We start from the raw sequence: 19,589 nt of genomic DNA, 5'->3' as shown, positions 1-19,589 counted from the left end.
GCTGAAAAAGAATTTTTCGAGTGGGAGCAGTGAAATACGATCCTATGTACGATATATGGCTAATTTTCAATCATTGAATAGGAAGATTGCTAGTATGCCAGAGATGGAACGATATTTTGATAGATTTTGGTGGAAGGTTTGGGAGATTTGGTTTGGAATTAATCCATCTTTGGAGAAGGAGTTTAGTTTACTGAAGGAGGAAATGATTCTAAAGAGAGAATTGAAGAGGAAAGTGCTGATGGCTGCATTTATTAAGTTTCACATTTGGGGAACACCTAAAAAATTGGATGGAATTGAGAAAACTAAAGTGGTGATGATTGGAAAGGGAGGAGTAGGTAAGAATTTAATAATTTTCTGTTAATAGGTTAATTATTTTGAAATAGGAAAGTCTGCAATGACAGTGAAATATATACAAGATTTCTTTATTGAACAATATGATCCAACAATAGAGGATGTTTATAGAAAACAATTGTTGGTTGATGGTTTTCCTACATTATTTGAAGTTTTGGACTCTGCTGAACATGAATACAGTGTAAGTTCTTTAGAATAATGCCATTCTAAACTAATTAAATTTATCAAGTCCGCGAGAGATCATTTTATGAGATATGGAGAGTGTTTCGTTCTTGTTTGTGATTTGGTAGATAGTAATTCAGTGGAAGAAGCCGAACCACTTGTAGAACAATTAGTAAGAGTTAAGGACTTTGAGGAAAATAGCTTTCCAGTAGTATTTGCCTTAAATAAGGTCGATTTATTGAATGAAACAGATCGACCAATCACCATTGAGAAATTTACTAACCAAATTGCTACCATCATTAAACAATCTCAATTGACCAATACTTTCATCATTGAAACAAGTGCCAAGACGGGAGAAAACATTATTCGAGTATATGAAGAATGTGTAAGACTAAAGAGATATGGATCAGGTGATAATCTGAAACTCCTGAAGGAAGTCATTCAACACGATTCTGCATTCATTGAAACTTGTAAAAAGCAGAGAAAGTTGATGAAACAATCGAAAAAATGTTCTGTAATGTAAAATTGTTTTCTTTGAATATGACTGTATACAGTCAGTCCATCGTAATACACTTGTGCCCACTTATTGCTTTTTGTAAAGGAATACCTATTTCAATATATTGTTGTAATACACGTGTAATGAAATATATTTTTTGTAGCATTTTTGCTTAATATAGTCCTAATGGTTTATTTTCCAGCGCGACCTTGCGTTTCTAATTCAAACTTTTCAAAATAATTGATTTTACAAAAATCTCTGGGCTCCTAGATCCTTCGCTTGTCAGCAAGTTAAAATGCATGTAGTGGAAGTTGATCTGTTTCACATCATCGCGAGGATATCAAATAAACGAAATAGATAGTTCCAGTGCGGGACACAAGTTCTTTCCATTTCACAATGTGGTGTTTACAGAAACCAAACTAAACACCAAAAAAATAACATTTATTCGAAAGTATGGAAGCTGCGTATCAACATATTGTTAAGGAGGAACATGCAGACTTGTTGCTCACTCATCAATATATTTTCTTCTCTAAGGATTTCAAGTTGGTTTCACCAATTGATGATTCGAATGGAGTTTCGTCCAATCCAGACGAAAAGCCATATTACATGCTGTTCTTGTTGCATCCACAGAATCCCATGCTTGCCAATATCTACCACAGTGCTTCCATCAAGACTATGAAAGATATTGGAAACAAGACGAATCTCGAAACTAATCCTCTCCACTCATGGTTTCAACAGGAATTAATGGCCATCGACAAGGAAAAGGAATCTTTCGACGAATACTTTTACTATCTGAAAGGAAAGAAACTTGTTTCCATGCTCAAAGTTCACGATAACATATTCGAAAGGTGGTCTCAATATTCACAATTCAAACATTCTTCTCACCACTTTCTCGTCTACCTCAAAGTCTTGAATCCAACACCACATTCCAACGAAAACCCACTGGACGAAACAGCCGAAACTGATCTATTCCAAGCAACTCCCTGCAGCATGATCGCCTTCTCCATAAAGGATGCCTTCGTCGATGGAATGAAACACAAAATAGCAGTTATCGGTTCTGCATGGGTCAATCAAAAGATGAGATCCAACAATCATACAAAATATCTAACCATGTACATGGCAGCACTTTTACAAAAACGAATGGGCGTTAGGTTTGGTTATTGTAACATATTTGAAGATAATATGAAGAGTATTGGAGTGGGTGCTAATTGTGGGATGTTTGTGGGTGAGCAAAAGTTGACATTTGTTGGAATGAATGTTGGCAAAGAGTTGGAGAACTTGTCAAGTGTCAGGGAAATTGAAGATGTGAAGGATTATGTGGTGGCAATGAAGGATTTGTATAAGAATGATGGATTGTTGATTCAGGATTTGAGTTGTGTGTATATGCATGATTCGTTTGCTGGTTGTTATGTGAATGAGAAGGAAAATTATTCTTTCCAATTATGGAAATGTAAATATACAGAAATGAAAGAAACTGGAGAGAAAATTCCAAGTTTTATGGTCAATAACATTGTATCTAATTGCAATGATGATAATCATGAAGGAGCTAGACCATTAGATCCTTCCCAATATTCGAAATTTATTTCAGATGTCAACCATGCTATATTTTCCAAACTAGGAAATGACAAGGTAGCAAATGTAATCTATGTAACGTTGAATGACTATCAATTCAACAAGTTTATAGTTGATTCATATGGAAACTCTAATCTAAGTTTCGCAAAATTGTACTATGTATTTCAAGATTTGAAAATTCTTGATCCAAAACAAGTTAAAAAGAGTCCACTTATGAAAATGGCTCAAAATCCAAAAGGAAATTATCCTAAACTGCTATTTACTGATGTTAGAGACTTGACTGGTAAGCCAATGGTTTGGTCAGAATCGATCAATAAGGAACTAATTAGTTTCGGTCAACCAAGCTTAGCAGCCAAACCTTCATTCGGTGGATTTGCAAGTAAACTGTAAAATAAACAACTCCAAGTTCTAACTCAGCCCAACTCCATTTATTTAGATAGGAATTGAAGGTAGAAACCCAGTATTGATGAAGAATAGTGTAAATTTCGAATAGTTATTGGTCAATGGGATGGACAGCTCACAGACCACGGACATTTAGTGAATCAAACGAAAATAATGAAAAGTATTAATTGATTCTCCATTAGCACACTTGATCCTCACAAAATTAAAATTTCACCCGTTCCTTAATTTGTGCGCAACAATTTTCACTTGTGATTACAAAAATCCGCGTGTGCACTAACAGACGACGCACATTTTACAAAAACCTTTTAAAGGAAGAAAAGTTTCAAAAACACAAAATCAAAAAAAAAATAGAAGAATGTCTTCAACATTAAACAGAGGAAAGAGAACTGTAATTGTAACTGGAGCTAATTGTGGATTAGGTTTCGAATGTGCTAAACAATTATTTGCAGATGAGAAATTGGAATGGCATGTTGTGTTGGCTTGTAGAGATGAAAGTAGAGGAAAGGAAGCTTTGGAAACTATTTTGAATGGATCAGTTTCGGATAGGATTAGTTTGATTCTTTTGGATTTATCTGATTTGGAATCTGTTCGAAAGTTTGTGAAGGAATTCGAAAGTGCCAAACTCCCACCATTGAAGGCATTAGTAGCAAATGCAGGAATTGTTGCCCCTCCAAAGTTGACTTTAACCAAACAAGGATATGAAATCACAGTTGGTGTTAATCATATAGGTCATTTCTTGCTCACTAACTTGTTGCTTCCATTATTCGAAAGAGATCAAAAGGAAATTAATTCAATTGCTGTTGTTAGTAGTGAAGTTCATGGTAAGTAATTCTATTAGAATTTTCATTGAAGTTTAATTTAACTTTATTCGAAACTTTTTATTCGAAACAGATCCAAAATTGAAAATTCCAATGCCAAAAGCAAAATATGATTCCATTGAGAAACTCATTTCACCACCATACGAAACTCCAGAAGAAATTGGAAGTAGATATCCAACTTCCAAACTCTTGAATATTCTTTTCACTTATGAATTATGGAAAAGATTACAAAATTCAAGTGAATTCAAGAATCAATTCCGTGTAACTTGTTTCAATCCTGGATTTATTCCAGAAACAAGGTAAGTATCGAATAGTTTCAGATAAATATTCAACTATTTCCATAATTAGTTTGACAAGAAATATTGATCCTGAAAGAAAAAAGGGAATGATTGAACATGCAAAGGATTTGAGAAAAGAATTATCTGTTTCTGGTGGCGATTTAGCAAAATTGGTGAATCCAAACGAAACTGGAATAATCTCTGGATCTTATTATGATGGAAAGGAAAAGAAAAATTCCTCTGACGAATCCTACGAAGTGGAAAAACAAGTTGAATTGTGGGAATCTAGTAAGAACCTCATCAAGAATAGTTTTATAAAAGATCAATTTAGTCGTTTTTTAAATAATACTTTTTTTTTTATGATTTTTTATGGATTAGCAGGTGTTCTTATAGTAAAATGGATCAATCACTCCTGCAATTTCCAAGTAATGATACTATTGAGAACAAACCAATAAGTAGATAGACAGGGAAAAAATATTGTCTCACATTTTCAAACTTAAAATCAACAAATATTTAATTACTTGGATTTAGTCTTTCTGTAATGTTTGAAAACAAGAGGACTTTCGGTTTGTTTGTACTTTTCCAATTCTTTGAGTGCAACCTTTTCCTCAGTGGTCAGACTGTTAATGTAGCTCACTTTCAATTTGTTAAATGTGTCTTCAATTCTTTTCTCGGCTGTAATATAATTTTCCTTCCTAAATAAGTATTCCTCACGCTCGACAATATTCTTCTTGAAATCCTCTCCTTCTCTCTCCATTTTCTTCCTCAACTTGTTAACAGCCTTCTTTGATCTTTTATCCAAATATTTATCTAAGAATTCCTGATCTTGCTTTTCTTCCAAAGCTTGCTTTAATTGTTCCAATTCGTTATCTACATTTTCCTTCAATTGTCTCTTTAAATGTAAGTTGTGTGTCATGATTGGTTCCTTCTGTCTAATACTATCTGTCACAACGTGATGATACATATTGCCCAAATCATCATCCACAGCTTTTCTGTGATGATGTGGTGCCAAACCTTTTGATGACTTTTTCTTTGACATGCATTGATCAACTCCCTGAGCAACAATCTCTTCAATTCTCTCAAACGATTGCATTGTATTTTTCATAGAGTTTCTATACGAATTTTGCTCCTTCTTTCTATTCACCTTCTTTTTATCATCAAATGATTGCAAATTAAAGGCCGATGATGAATTTTCTGATGAAAAATTGAACGGATCTTGGCGATGACTTGTTTTACAACTATCAACTTTGGTATCTGTTTTGATATATGATCGGGTCATGATGAAAATAATATTGTACAAGATGTGTGGATGATTTTTTTGTTGATTAAAAGAAAAAATAATTTCAATTTCAACTTGCAAGTTCATACTGGCGTTAATTTTAGAATTGAATCCTTTACTTTATTCAATATTCTCATCAAAAATAATTCAATATTTAATATTAATATTTTCTAAATATTTATATCGGAATCACCATGATGATGATTTACTGATCCGTAAAGATAAATCCATTTTATTTAATGTTTCGATAATACGGGAGCGATTAGATTGTGATAGTTTTTGGGCGGGTCAATTTTCCAACGCGCAACAGCAGAAAGATCATTCTCGAGCCTTAATTTCATCCACACCACCACAACGAAAAAAAGCCTTTAAGCAGCTCTCTCTTGTTCCCGTTTTCTTTTTACTTTGATTTTGTTGGCGCGGAAGGATTGGATAGAAATTTGAATTGTGCCTTAATACTCGAGTTTAATTTGAAAACAGTGCAGCAAAGAATAAGCACACTATCGTTATTGTAATATTTTGGCTTTTGATGATGCTCGAAGAACAGAATAATAATATTCATCAACAAGATGATGCTGCGGTTGCGGAATTGAAAAAACAAAGACAATCATATGTTAGTTATATGATTGTTGTTGCCTTAGTGATTGCTATTGCCACTGTTGGTGTTGTTTCTTATTCATTCATTCCATCATTACTTTCATCAAAATATATTGGGAAGGAGAGCAATATTCCTCCTGCACAAGATGTTGAGGAATTTCTCAAGCTCAAGATGAAAAAGTATCCAAATGGACCAACTATCAAATTTAAATCCTTCATGAACGAAGAGAATACCATCAGTCAAAATGAAATGTCTTTTGGATATTCATTGACGAGTGAAAATAATCTTGCTTTGAGCAGAGCCAAATTGTTGGCATTGACCAATGCTGTAAAACGTCAATTACCAACAGGAGAGGAAATTATTGAGGAACCAAAACGTCAATTCATTGTCAAATTGAAGAGCAAGAGTATTTCCAAGGTTTCAATCATGAACATGTTGGAAACAAGTTTAGAAAAGAATGAAGAACCTGCCTTCACCAAGGACGCTGTCAAATTTAACAATATTTTGGCACCAGGAGTTGTCTCTATTGTTGCCAAGGCCAGTGACCTCTTGGAACATATTGGACAAGATAATTCCATTGAATGGATTGGAGAATATGAAAATAGATTCAAGTCAACACTTAACTTTAAAAAGATTCAACAAAAGGCTTCAGAAATGAAGAGAAATCCTCCAAAAGTTGATAATGCTAGAAGAAATGTTTTCAATGCAACCCAAAAACTTAGTTCAAAATCTACACCTTTTGGTTTGGATCCAAATATGGTGGAGGTGATCATTTCCCTCGTTCCATCTCTTGAAGCAATCAGAGCAGGTACTGAAATGGAGGAAGCTGAAAACTTTGCCAATCAATTCAACAAGATTCTTGCTGAAAGTTATGTCTCTGGTATTCAATACAAACCAATGAAAGTCCTCGATCAAACCAAGTGTGGATTGAGCTTCTCTCCTCTCATTGCCTCTCGTGTTGGTGATTTGTTGATGGAAAATCAAAATGTTCACTTTATCGAAAGAAAGCTCTTCCTCACTCTTCAAAACAGATATGCTCAAAAGTTGATGCAAAACATTGACCCATCAGCTACCTCTCCAGATTCACCAATGTATGCTTTAGGTATTACTGGTACCAATCAAGTTGTTGCTATTGCTGATACTGGCCTCGATTTTGATAACTGTTTCTTCTCTGATAGTTCAAGACCAATGACATTTGATACTATGAACAGTCTCAGAAGAAAGGTTGTCTATTACAAGACAACTTATGCTGATAATTATGATGGAGTTGATGGCCATGGTACCCACGTTTGTGGTAGTGTTGCTGGTTCCATCGAAAATGCTGATCTTAATACTGGCTTGAACCAATATCATGGTGTTGCTCCTGGAGCCAAGATATTCTTTACTGATTTGGAAAAGACATCACAACCAGGATCCCTCATGATTCCTGATCCAATCTCTAACTTATTCTCTGTTCCATACAGTATGGGGGCTAGAATTTTCTCGAACAGTTTTGGGTGTGGCCCAGAATCATTGGTTGATTGTGCTTACAATTGCCAATCTTGTAAATTGAGAGTTTCAATTCAAGGATACGACGAAGGACAAGTTGTCACTAATGAAGATTGTAAGCTCATTTTTGGTGTTCCAACATGCTGCGAAGCTTGTAATGTTTACAATACTCAATGTCAAGATACTGACACATTCTTATGGAATAATAAGGAAGCCATCATCTTGTTCTCTCAAGGTAACTCTGGAGCAATCTCTGAATTTGGTAATACAGGTTACCCAGCTGTCTCTAAGAACACATTGACTGTTGGTGCTCATCAAACTTCAAATGCTGGTTATGTTGATGGTGTCAATTACGACGATTTCTTACACAAGATGCAACAAGCTGGTTTGCCTTGGACATCAACTGCAGAATGCTGTGCCTACAGTGGATACAACAAAGATGAAGTGCGTGCATACTGTTGCCCATCAGCTATTAAAACTGGTTATTCAAGTCAACCAAACAATTATAATGAAAACAATTTAGCCAGTTTCTCTAGTAGAGGACCAGCCATGGGAGGAAGAATCAAGCCTGATGTTGTCGGTGTTGGTCAAACAGTTATTTCTACGCACTCTGATGGTACAACAACATCAAAGAATTGTGGAACTCAATCACCTCAACTCAATAATAATGCTGCTCTTTATTTACTTAGTGGTACTTCAATGGCAACACCAATCACAGGTCAGTATTTGTTTTAACATTAATTACTAATTATTTATATTGTTTTTTATTTATTTCTTTACATTATTTATATTATTTATATTATATTGTTATTAATTTATTTATTTCTTAATCACAACAGCTGGTGCAGTGGCTCTTGTTCGTCAATTCTTCCAAAAGACCTTGTCCATTAGTAATCCAAGTGGTACTCTTTTGAAGGCTGCTATCATTAATTCTGCTTCACCACTTACTGGAACTGTTGCTTATTCCAATGACGAAACTTCAAGATTCAATATCAAACAAAAATATGGATCTCCAAACTTTTATGACGGTTTTGGTAAGGTTCAATTAGGTGGCCTCTTAAATGACAAGTATAACAATCCAGTCACTTTGGTTTTCGCTGACAATACATTCACATCCCAAGCTCAAACTGCTAGACTCTGTTTGAGATTAAAGAAGACTGTTACTGCCAAATCCGTTTTCAGAACCACAGTCACTTGGTACGATTATCCAGGAAGTACATCTGTTCAAGGTGGTCTTGTTCATGACTTGGATATTTATGCCAATACTTATGTTCAAAGTCTCTCAACAGGAGCCACATCAGGATTGTCAATTTTTATTGCTAATGGAAAGACAGATTTCGGTGACTCTGAAAACAATGTTGAAAAGCTTGAAATTGATCCAATCACAAACCCATCCAATGCTGACTCTTCATTAATGCTCTCTATCCAAATCATGAATTTTGGAATCATGTCAGGACAAAGTCAATCATTCTCATTCATTTCCTCTATTGCAAATGGTTTCTGGGAGCAATTATCTCCTTCAGCATGTATCTTTAAGACTTCTTACGATACAACTGCTAGTGTTCAATCAACTGTGAATGTTCCTCGATCTGTTAATGTTTCTGATGTTTTGCCACCAAGCAATATTCAAATCACTCGTGTCACACCAGATACCATCCAATTGCATTGGGAAAAGCCAAACCAAATGGATTACGATTTCCATGTAATGTACGATTCAACTGTTCTCAACACTAAGGACACTACAATTTCAATTACAGGTTTGAAGGCTGGTGTTTCTTACAATTTGCACATTTTCTCTTCCATTGAAAATGTTCTCTCAACAAAGGTTTCCATGACTGTGAGTACATTGTCTCCTCGTATTGTTACTGCCACCTCTGGACAATCAATAACTTTGAGATCATCAATGGTATTCAACTTTGAAGTTCCACAAGGAGGTAAAATGATTGTGGATATGCCAGATACTTTCAAGCTTGAAGAAACTATTGCAAGAGGTCTTGTCGATCCAAACTTTAACATTCTCGATTTGGGCACTGGAGATTACCTTCAATTTTCCACAATGGAAAAGAATACCACAGATGGTATTATCCAAGTTACCTTTGCTCAAACAGTTCCTGTCACTGAGTGCGTTTTCACTATTAAGGCAACCACCACAGCAATCAGAGATTTGGACAACTTTGCAAATGTTAAGACATTTGGTGTCGATGGTTCACAAATTGAATTGAACACTCTCCCTCTTCCAAAATTGATCAATCCAGAAAATCCCAATCCTAACAATGATTCCTTCACTCCAATGCCAGTCAACCCAAGACCAATCATTCCAAGCTTTTCGTACGTCACCAACAATACTGAAGAGGCTCTTCGTGGACTCTCCATTTCTACAGGTGTTTTGGCAGGTGCTACAGCTCTTGCATTGGTTGGTGTCCTTGTCATTGGTATTATTCTTGTTTGGTTCGTTTGTAAGAATAAGAGAAAACCAACCCAACAAACTGCAACTCCAAGTTCAATGGTTGTCGAAGAAGACTCTTCTGTATATTATAGAAAGGACCAAAGATTGGAATAATTTTATTAATTCACAATGAGATTATCTCACAATAAATACTTTTGGTTCCATGTCAGTCGTAACATTCAATGTTTACTTTCTCTCAGTTGAACTTCCTCCTGATCCTGTGAGAGATTCATAGGCACTGTCAACAGTTTCCTTGACAGTGTTGAAAGCTGAAATACCCATGTTCTTTGCTGATTCAGACCATGTTTGAGCCTTAACATCTTCCTTTGGTCTGACCATGGCATCGGCTACCTTTTCTCCAGTATTTTCCTTTTGATCAGAGTAGGTGAGTGATTCAGAGATGGCATCTTTTCTTGTTTTGAGTTGATCCTTTGTTTCGTCGTAGCCCTTTTGGAAAGTGTTTCTGTTATCCATTTTGTTATTGTTTTGTTTGTTTGTTTTTTTCTTATTTGGTTGGATTTTAATATTGATGAAAGTTGCAGCTTTTTATAACCTTCATAATAGTAATTTATTCATTTGGTAATATAATTAAAATGAAAAAAGTCTATAATTGTTTTGGTGATGTTGACCAAAGTAAGGCAGCCATCTCTAAATGTACATGTCCAAATTTGAAGTATTTACAAAATTTAATAGCGAGCAGTCACTCTATTTATTATTTGGCCAATAATTATTATTGTTATAATTGAGATAGCCAGCTCCAGTTGAATTACTAATTGCCCTCGAAGTAATATGACTATTCGATTGTTGAGGATGAGAAGCTTTGAAAGGAATGTACGTTCCATTCGAAATTACGTCGTTTGGATTATTAACGATTGGATACGAATTGGTACTTGCACCCATTTGTTGATTCGATGGCACATTATACATGGTATTTTCACGCATCACCAAGGCATTATAATCCATACATGGTTGTTGCATTTCCTGAGCAAAGTGTGCCTTATTTCTCTCCTTCATTTGTTTAATTCTCATTTCTTCCAGTTTCTGTTCTTCGTATTTCTTTCTGACATCTCTCAATCCATCTCTCCTCTTTTCAGAATTGCTTCCTGAACTGTTGGTACTGCTGGTACTACTTGTCGTGCTGACAGTTGGAGAATTTGGATTTACAATTGTAGGTTTTGCCTTTGTAGCATTACCAGATGATGGAACCCGACTCTTATTTACAAGTACAACAGTAGGTGATTGTTGTTTGCTATTTTTCACATTATTCACATTTGCTTGTTGTTGATACCTTTCCCTGAATGAAATGTACAAACTGTACAATTTTTCCTCATTCATTACTGGACCACGTTGAGAATTAATAAACTCTTTAAATTGAGAAAACATTCTATAATCCTCCTCTTCTGAAACTTCCGAAAGAGAATCTATAATTGGTTTGAAAATGTTGCTCGTCATGGTTTGCATTTGCACATTATTTACAATTTGATATTCTGGAAAATCAATTTCATCAAATGAAGGAGCTGATGGATACTGCACTTCATCAGATTTTCCATTATTATTATTAGTTTGTACTTTAATTGGATAATGATATATTTGATTACTAGGAGATGTTTGCAAATTTCCAGCATTATTACTAATACTTGTTAAAGGTGTCATTGAGGAAGGAGGTGATACATTCCTTTCCTTCATCATCATCATATGATTATTACTAATTACCATATTATTATTATTATAAGTTGATTATTAATTTGATTATTTCGATTCGTGATGGTCGGAGGAAGACCCTTTTCCTTTCCAATAGCAGAACAAGATGAATTATTAATTACACAACACCACCACTCTCAGCACTCTTAGCACTTATTGGAGGATGAGAAGAAGAAGCACCAACGTTGATCAAAGTCTTCCTATTTTTTCCATCTAATTGGAAACTTGTTGGAGGAGGGATTTGTTCATGTTCTTCTTCATCTCCTTGTTGTGCATATTGTTGAATATTTGGATTAGAAGCTTCTAATTCCAATTCTGTTTGTTTTAATTGATATTCAAATTCTTCATATTCATCACGATGCAATTCCTTGATTTTATCAAAGGAAAAGAGAGAGGAAGGAGGTGGAGGAATGAAAGGTTGTTGATTAATAATTGAAGCACCAACAGCACCAGTAGTATTGGTTGTTTTAATTGTATTTAAATTATTATTTGTAGTATTAGTATTATTATTGGTGGAAGGAAGAGAAGGAGGAGGTTGAGGAATTACAAATGATGATGCTGATGAAGGAGTTGGAATAAACGTTTGTTGTATTGGTGGTGGATTTGTAGTTGTTGCTTGTTCGGTTGGAATGGAAGAAGGCTTCTTATCTAATAGTTTAATTCTGTCCTTTATACTTGAAAAACTTTCATTATTATTAGAAGTATTATTAGCAGTATTAGAGGTTATTAAATCATTGTTATTATTGGATGATGATGATGAAGGTGTTAGAACAGGAGCATTGACTTTATGAATTGATGAAGAACGTCCAAGAGTTTTTGTTGTAGAAGAAGAGGAAGGCTTTGATTGTTCTTGTTGTGGTTGCTCTTGTGCAATAGCAAGTCCCTTCTGTAAAAGTAATTGTCTTCTCTCCTTGATACTCATCGAGCCCTCGAGTTCGGGTAGAACACTTGTCATGATGATGATGATGTTGTTGTTTCTTGTTTCTTGTTCCTTTGATTGTAAAGTTACACGGAAAAACCTTTACTAATGCTATTAGTATGAACAATTAAGAAGGCAAGATTATTTGGATTTATATATGATGAATGGATAGTAATATATTTTGTTCCTTTTTTTCGTTAGAATTGATTTCATTGCCAGCATGACGAGATTGAATCAACTATCAAGCTAAGAAACAATAATTCCTTTTGCATCAGCATTTCCTTTCGTTCATTCTTGGATTGAGGAGATGAAGGAATTTAGAAGGAAGAGTTTCAATTTTGGGTTCATCATGGATGAATAGTTTCATCTGTAAAGAAAATTGGCGCGATTATTATATCAAATATAATATATTCAAAAGGTACTAACCTGGTTATCACAATCTAATGATAGTATTCAAATTATGAAAACTCTAATATCAAACATGACAATCGGGCTTCTATCATCATAAAATATTAAAAATATAAATAATAAAAAATGTCTGATGATAGAGAGTTGCAGGATGTTGTACAACAACAAGACACCACTGATGGTGGTGATCGTCTTGAAAAATTACGTTCTCGCATGAGTTATAAATTACATCCAACCTACATGGTGATCAGAACACATACAATTAATCAATCCGATGATCCGACACAACCTTTAATTCCTCAGTGGAGTGTTCCTTTTGAATATCGTACACCAGATATGAAAACAACACACTTGGGAAGTAGAAATTGTTTCTTTGATAGAAAACACATGTTAGATTCTCAAGAAGGACAATCAGCATTGGAAAGACACATTCAAGTTGAAGAAGAACGAAATCAAAGTCTCTTCCAAAATCCCTATTTATTGTATAGAGTTACGGGACAGAATAAGATTTCTGTATGGTCCTGTATTGCTCTTTTAATTTTACATTTAATATTATCAGGATTAATATTATTATTTGATTTTTTGGAAATTATCTTTCCGAATGGATATGATTTTAGAATGTTCGGAATTTCGAGTAGAAAATTTAATAGTTTGGGATCTGGTGCTGCTTCTTCATCATCATCAATAGATTCTCCTCTTCATGCATCAGCTGGCACACGAGTTGGATACTTTTTTGCTATCCTTGCAGTAACCGTGTTGGGAATTTTCTGTTTTATTACAACCATGTACAGTGCACCAGATCAATCCACAACAGCAGCAGCAACAAGTGCAGATAACAATAGTAGCAGAAGTGGAAGAATGAAGAGCTTTTTCACCAAGCACAGAGATTGGATTCTCCGATTATTCACTTGTTATCTCATTTGCATTACATTGTGTATTCTAGTAACTGCACTCTTCTTCCTCAATATTGGTCTACTTTCATTTGTATTATTGGCAGTACAATATGTTTTATGGAGTGCTAGTCACAAGACAAGGGAACGATGCATGATCACTTATTATACAACCACTTCATTCTAGTTACTGATTAACACTAAATATAACATTTATGGTTTCCACTTCTAGACATTGTCACCTTTATATTGTAAGATAGATGAAGACTAACTAAACTTGGATTTTAATTGTCTACAATTGTATGATATTCTAAACAAGTATTTTTTGATTTCAACCCGCCAATTTCATTACAACTTTTCATTTTGCCATGGACTTATATTTTTGGAGATCGAATATACAAAAATCCATTTTAGAAAGTACTGGTCTAACCATGAAGGAATGGGAAGATCTGAGGTCCACCAATTTTTGATTTATAGACCCTATTCATTTCAGCTCCATACAACTACAATTATTAAGAAAAAACAACACAACAACAACAGTATGAACAATAACAACTTGTTTTTGGCAATTATTTGGGTAATGTGCCTCTTGATATCTCACCAACAAACAAGAGCTCAACAATTTCCACCCAATAGATGGCTCAGAACAAGTAATTATTTAGTAGAGACTTTGGCAGGTGACTCATCTCAATGTGCCAACTATTTAGCTCAATGGAGAACAAGAGTTGGTAAACCTGTGGGTCTCTTCTGGGTTCCTTCTACCCAGGAGGTTTTCTTTACCGATTTGGAGAGAAATGCCGTTAGCAAAATAACAGCTTCTGGTCAACTCGTAGATTTGATTGGTGGATCAGAATTGAGAAGAGGTTATTCAGGAGATGGGTCTTTAGCAGTCAATGCCAAGATCAATGGACCAACTAGTGTCATTGTCGACTCATCAAATGGTGATGTTTTCTTTACTGACGATTGGAACCATTGTATTAGAAAGATTTCGGCCAGTTCAGGAATTGTTTCAACCGTGGCGGGAACTGGAGTTCAAGGTTTCGATGGAAACACAGGAAATGCTCTATCCATGAGATTGAGCATTCCAAGAAGTATCAGATTCACTTCTGCCACAACTATGACCTTTCTCGATTATGGAAATTGTATCATTAGAGAATTGAACATTTCCTCAAGTCAAATTACCAAAACATTTACAGTTCCATACAGTTGCACAGGTACTGGAACAGATCCTGTTGGTTATAGCTCGAGAGTATTCCCTTCCTCGACCGGTGATGTTTACTTGTCAGATGACATGAAGAATATGGTTTCCTTGATGCAAATTAAAGACGGAAAACCAAAGAATTTTGCTGGTAGTAAGGGAGATGGTTACACAGCAGATGGTCTCAAGATTTCAGATCAGAAAATGAGCGTTCCAACTGGAATTTTCTTAAATGCTGCCGAAACTACTTTATACATTGTCGAATCAGGAAATCACTTATTGAGATATGCAACTGGTGATAAGATTTACACAATTGCAGGAACAGCAATGACTAAGGGATTTTCTGGAGATGGAGGAAGTGCCACATCAGCTCTTTTGAATAATCCAAGTGATTTGTTTCATGATGAAGCAAATAACATGTTTCTAATTTCAGATACTGATAATGGAAGAATTAGAAATGTGAGTGGTGGAATAATCAACTCGAAAACCTTGTATTCTAATGCTGTTCCATCTTCATTGGTGAGATTTAGCTCCTCCCTCAACAGTTTCACATTTGGAATGGATGGAAGCTTGTACATTTCCGATTACTCCACAATTAGATCTGGTAATTCAAATTTTGACATTTATGCTGGTACTGGTTTGGTTGGTTATAGTGGAAATTACACTTTGAGAAATTCAACTCTTTTCAATTCACCAAACAAGTTGGCTTTCAACTCTAGAAATGAATTATTTATTGCGGATTCGAATAACCATCGTATTAGAAAGGTAGTTGGTGGAATGACTTTTGATTATGCTGGTAATGGTAATCCAACAGGTTCTGACAATGATGGAGGATCTGCCTTGAATGCAGTTCTTGCCAATCCAACATCTCTCTTTGTTTTACCTAACGACGATTTGCTAATTGCCAGCACTGGAAAGATTAGTAAGGTATTTGCAAATAATGGAACCATTGTAACCTTGTATCGATCTATGGGTGTAATAATTTCGGATCTGACCGTCAACCTCAATAACTTGGATATTTATTTTAGTGAAAAATCGACTCATACTGTCAAAAAGTTAGATTCGAATGGAGTTTTGACAATTATTGCTGGAACTGGATCGAATTTAGGATCAGTTTCTGATGGAGGTCTTGCAATCAATGCAACCATTGATTCTCCAAACAGTATTTTATTAACTCAAAATGGAGAGCTCATTATTTCTGAACAATCAAGAATTAGACGTGTAACTTTGAATGACAATTTAATTTCTACAATTACCTTATATGATAACTCCACACAAACCAACACTTCATTCATCAATCAAGCCAAGTCTTTGTATTTGAATGCAAATGGTGATATTCTCTATGCAGAGGGTTGCACCATCAAGAGAATCAAACAAATTTTACAACCTGAATATCCAATCTCATGTTTTGGATATCTTGCCAATAACTCACTGGTGTGTTCTGGAAATGGACAATGTAATGTCACTGATCAATGCTCTTGTAATGAGGGATTCATTGGCTCCATGTGTGAAACACGAAACCATTCCTGTTTTGGTATTCATTTCAACTCTTCTTTGGTTTGTTCTTCTCATGGTGATTGCATTTCCAAGAATAATTGTTCATGTTACAATGGGTTTTATGGAGATAATTGTGAGTCCACTATTGTCATTCCATTGAATTATACTTGTTTTGGTGTGAATTTTAATGATTCCAGTGTTTGCTCTGGATTTGGAAACTGTATTGCGACTGATAATTGTACGTGTAGTGTTGGTTACTCTGGAAGTAATTGTCAGAATGCTCCAATTCCTCCACTGACTTGTTTTGGAGTTTTGGCCAACGAATCGACAAGTGTATGTTCTGGACATGGCCAATGCGTGTCCAAGGATAATTGTACTTGTGCCACTGGATATTATGGATCTTCATGTGAATTTATTGTGCAACCTCCACCAATTACTTGTTTTGGAATTTTATTTAATGATTCCACAGTTTGTTCTGGACATGGATCATGCAACTCCTCAAACCAATGCTTATGCAGCGAAGGATACACTGGCTCTTCATGTCAAAATCCACCTCCACAACCTACACCTCCAATTACTTGTTACGGATTATTATTCAATGATTCCGTAGTTTGTTCTGGACATGGTAATTGTCTCTCATCAAATAATTGCTCATGTGAAACTGGATACAGTGGAAGTGATTGCAGTTCATTCAAATGCTTTGATATTGTTCCAAGTAATTCTGCAGTTTGTTCTGGACATGGCAGTTGCAGTGCTCCAAATACTTGTTCCTGCTCCAATGGATACTCTGGAAACGATTGTAGTCAATTCGAATGTTTTGGAACTTTATTTACTAGTTCATTAGTTTGTTCTGGACACGGAGTGTGTAATTCCACAAATCAATGTTTATGTAGTGAAGGATTTATTGGAAACGAATGTCAAACCAAGAATCATACTTGCTATGGAATGTTATTCAACGATTCAAATGTTTGTAGCCAACATGGTGAATGCATGTCAAAAGATAATTGTCAATGTCAAGATGGATACGTTGGAGCAAATTGTGAAATTCCAGTTTGTTATTCATTGTTATCATCTGATTTGAATGTATGTTCTGGAAATGGAAAATGTCCAGCTCCAGATTCATGCCTTTGTAATGAAGGATGGTTTGGAAAGAATTGTTCGAATAGAGTTTGTGTTTCTGTGGTTGACGTTATAAATGGAAATGTGACATGTAGCACAACTACTCAATCAGATGATGTGGAATTAATTAAGAGAGCAGTGACTGATCTTACTGAACTAGATGCAGAAGAATTGCATTTCCACAAGTATAGTTCAGTTTCTGTCAAATTTCCATCAGACATTAGTTCACTTTCCACTTCTCAAGATTTAACAATCATTGCAACAGTCCAAAACAAGACGAGTGCCAAGCAAAAAATTGGAGCCATCAACAGTGATGTAGTTTCTGTCTCATTCCTCAAAGATGACGGTTCTAAATTCCAAGTTTCGAATTTGGCAAATCCAATTATCATTAATTTTGCCAATATTTCAATTGAAGCAGATTCGAACGAAAGCATTAGAAACTTTACTTGCATGTTCTTTGATGCAAACATCAATTCATGGAGTGATACTGGTGTTTCTACTCTCTTTTCTTTCATTCAACGAGTTTCGAATAATCAATTCCAAGTTTCCATTCAATGTCTCACCACTCACTTGACCACCTTCTCAGTCATTGACATTAACATTAAGAAACAAAATTCACCAAGCACCACCATCCAACCCAAACAAGATCAAACCTCAAACGATTCCACTGTTATTATTGCAGTTCTAGTTTCAGTCATTGCTTCTTCATTAATTTTCTTCGTTGTTGGAATTGTCATTGGTGTGAGTGTTGCATTACTGTATAAAAAGAGGAAGAAGGAAAAGGATTATTCAGCTTCTTCCTCGACTGGAGTGTAATATATTGATAAGATTACACAATAAACGAAACGTGATCCTTTTTTGAAACGTGATTTTCAGTGAAATGTCAATAAAGCCCAAATGAGTTTTTTGAAAAACAATTAAAGTTTGAAAGTTTGTTTGCAAGTCCAAGAAACAATTAAAAAAAATGTTACCACAAGAGTTTTGTAAAATTCCAATCCATGGTGAGAATTCCCATATGGTTCTTTCATTGATCATTGTTTCAGATACGGAGGCAAAACTTGCTCTCAGCGCTCAAGATTCGCCTGCTTTCTTCCACTCTGCAAGTATTACAGGGTCAATTTTCAAGAATTCTTTGGAAGAGGCGAGAGAAATTATTTCGGTTGGAAGTGCTGGAAAGTTGGTTGTTATGAGACAGAATCATGAGATGGTTAATTTGTGTAAGAAGGAAGATCAGGAATGTAAAATTACATTTTTCAAGCAAAACGAATCGATTCAGAATGCAATGGAATATGTTGTTAGAAACTTGACGAAACCGTATTTGAACTCTGATTGGATTTTGATTATGAAGTGTGCAGGTACTGATATGGGGTATGATAGTATTCATTGGACAACTGGATCAACTTTGAACAGTGATAAAAGAAATGATCTGTTCGAAGGACTTTCGGCTAAATATCCAGAATTCAATTTGATGCAAGTCAATGAATTACTATTGGTAACTCCAAATGGACAAGCTCATCTAGTTCTCAAAGAAGCAAAAACCATGCTAGAACGTTTCCAATCCAACAAGACAGAAATTGCCCATTTAAGGAAAGGTCAAGATCCTCTATCTTTGGCAAGTGGCTTTGAAATGGCCAATTTTATGGTTCCAAAGTCTCCTTATTGGAAAATCAATGCATATTCCAACAAATATCCCGAAACTTTCAAAGCAAGAATCGGAGGTTTCTTTTCCTATCAATGGAATAGCTCCGATTACGGAGTTGATACTCTAAACTTTCCAGGAAGTGCAGAAATCGCAGGAATTGGCATTACAGACAAAGTTTTTAACCCATTCTGTCCTGCCAGAAGCTTTGGAGTGAGACAAGCTCACGACAGTGACTCCTTGCCAAGTGGCGGACAAACCAGTGGAGAAGTTCACATTTATGCAAGATTGGTTAATCAATAATTTGCAAATTACCTGATTAGTAGAG

The 19,589-nt window shown here is 35.3% G+C and overlaps 10 protein-coding genes across 10 annotated transcripts; 7 read left to right on the top strand and 3 right to left on the bottom strand.

The window, feature by feature from the left end:
- Positions 1 to 94: 94 nt before the first annotated feature.
- NAEGRDRAFT_75918 (ras family small GTPase) lies at positions 95 to 1,036 on the top strand (the record flags this gene model as incomplete). The annotated part of the gene is made up of 3 exons (XM_002669103.1): positions 95 to 335; positions 384 to 532; positions 581 to 1,036. 3 exons carry the CDS (start codon positions 95 to 97, stop codon positions 1,034 to 1,036), a joined length of 846 nt encoding a protein of 281 aa, XP_002669149.1.
- Positions 1,037 to 1,462: 426 nt separating this feature from the next.
- On the top strand, positions 1,463 to 2,971 carry NAEGRDRAFT_75917 (uncharacterized protein; the record flags this gene model as incomplete). The annotated part of the gene is made up of 1 exon (XM_002669102.1): positions 1,463 to 2,971. One exon carries the CDS (start codon positions 1,463 to 1,465, stop codon positions 2,969 to 2,971), a length of 1,509 nt encoding a protein of 502 aa, XP_002669148.1.
- Positions 2,972 to 3,338: 367 nt separating this feature from the next.
- NAEGRDRAFT_75916 (uncharacterized protein) lies at positions 3,339 to 4,104 on the top strand (the record flags this gene model as incomplete). Its single annotated transcript, XM_002669101.1, has 2 exons — positions 3,339 to 3,804; positions 3,875 to 4,104. The coding sequence occupies 2 exons, from the start codon at positions 3,339 to 3,341 to the stop codon at positions 4,102 to 4,104; spliced, it is 696 nt and encodes a 231-aa protein (XP_002669147.1).
- A 492-nt stretch (positions 4,105 to 4,596) lies between these two features.
- NAEGRDRAFT_75915 (uncharacterized protein) lies at positions 4,597 to 5,358 on the bottom strand (the record flags this gene model as incomplete). The annotated part of the gene is made up of 1 exon (XM_002669072.1): positions 4,597 to 5,358. The coding sequence occupies one exon, from the start codon at positions 5,356 to 5,358 to the stop codon at positions 4,597 to 4,599; it is 762 nt and encodes a 253-aa protein (XP_002669118.1).
- Positions 5,359 to 5,890: 532 nt separating this feature from the next.
- On the top strand, positions 5,891 to 10,004 carry NAEGRDRAFT_75914 (uncharacterized protein; the record flags this gene model as incomplete). Its single annotated transcript, XM_002669100.1, has 2 exons — positions 5,891 to 8,162; positions 8,284 to 10,004. 2 exons carry the CDS (start codon positions 5,891 to 5,893, stop codon positions 10,002 to 10,004), a joined length of 3,993 nt encoding a protein of 1,330 aa, XP_002669146.1.
- A 591-nt stretch (positions 10,005 to 10,595) lies between these two features.
- On the bottom strand, positions 10,596 to 11,543 carry NAEGRDRAFT_75913 (uncharacterized protein; the record flags this gene model as incomplete). Its single annotated transcript, XM_002669071.1, has 1 exon — positions 10,596 to 11,543. One exon carries the CDS (start codon positions 11,541 to 11,543, stop codon positions 10,596 to 10,598), a length of 948 nt encoding a protein of 315 aa, XP_002669117.1.
- Positions 11,544 to 11,709: 166 nt separating this feature from the next.
- On the bottom strand, positions 11,710 to 12,546 carry NAEGRDRAFT_75912 (uncharacterized protein; the record flags this gene model as incomplete). The annotated part of the gene is made up of 1 exon (XM_002669070.1): positions 11,710 to 12,546. The coding sequence occupies one exon, from the start codon at positions 12,544 to 12,546 to the stop codon at positions 11,710 to 11,712; it is 837 nt and encodes a 278-aa protein (XP_002669116.1).
- A 498-nt stretch (positions 12,547 to 13,044) lies between these two features.
- Positions 13,045 to 13,995, top strand: NAEGRDRAFT_75911 (uncharacterized protein; the record flags this gene model as incomplete). Its single annotated transcript, XM_002669099.1, has 1 exon — positions 13,045 to 13,995. One exon carries the CDS (start codon positions 13,045 to 13,047, stop codon positions 13,993 to 13,995), a length of 951 nt encoding a protein of 316 aa, XP_002669145.1.
- A 354-nt stretch (positions 13,996 to 14,349) lies between these two features.
- Positions 14,350 to 18,438, top strand: NAEGRDRAFT_75910 (uncharacterized protein; the record flags this gene model as incomplete). The annotated part of the gene is made up of 1 exon (XM_002669098.1): positions 14,350 to 18,438. One exon carries the CDS (start codon positions 14,350 to 14,352, stop codon positions 18,436 to 18,438), a length of 4,089 nt encoding a protein of 1,362 aa, XP_002669144.1.
- Positions 18,439 to 18,586: 148 nt separating this feature from the next.
- NAEGRDRAFT_75909 (uncharacterized protein) lies at positions 18,587 to 19,564 on the top strand (the record flags this gene model as incomplete). The annotated part of the gene is made up of 1 exon (XM_002669097.1): positions 18,587 to 19,564. One exon carries the CDS (start codon positions 18,587 to 18,589, stop codon positions 19,562 to 19,564), a length of 978 nt encoding a protein of 325 aa, XP_002669143.1.
- Positions 19,565 to 19,589: the final 25 nt, after the last annotated feature.

The sequence above is a fragment of the Naegleria gruberi genome (assembly GCF_000004985.1).
Source record: "Naegleria gruberi genomic scaffold NAEGRscaffold_87, whole genome shotgun sequence".
NCBI lineage: Eukaryota > Heterolobosea > Eutetramitea > Acrasida > Naegleriidae > Naegleria > Naegleria gruberi.
Note: the sequence above shows the minus strand (reverse complement) of the source record. Positions and strands in the feature narration are given on the sequence as shown.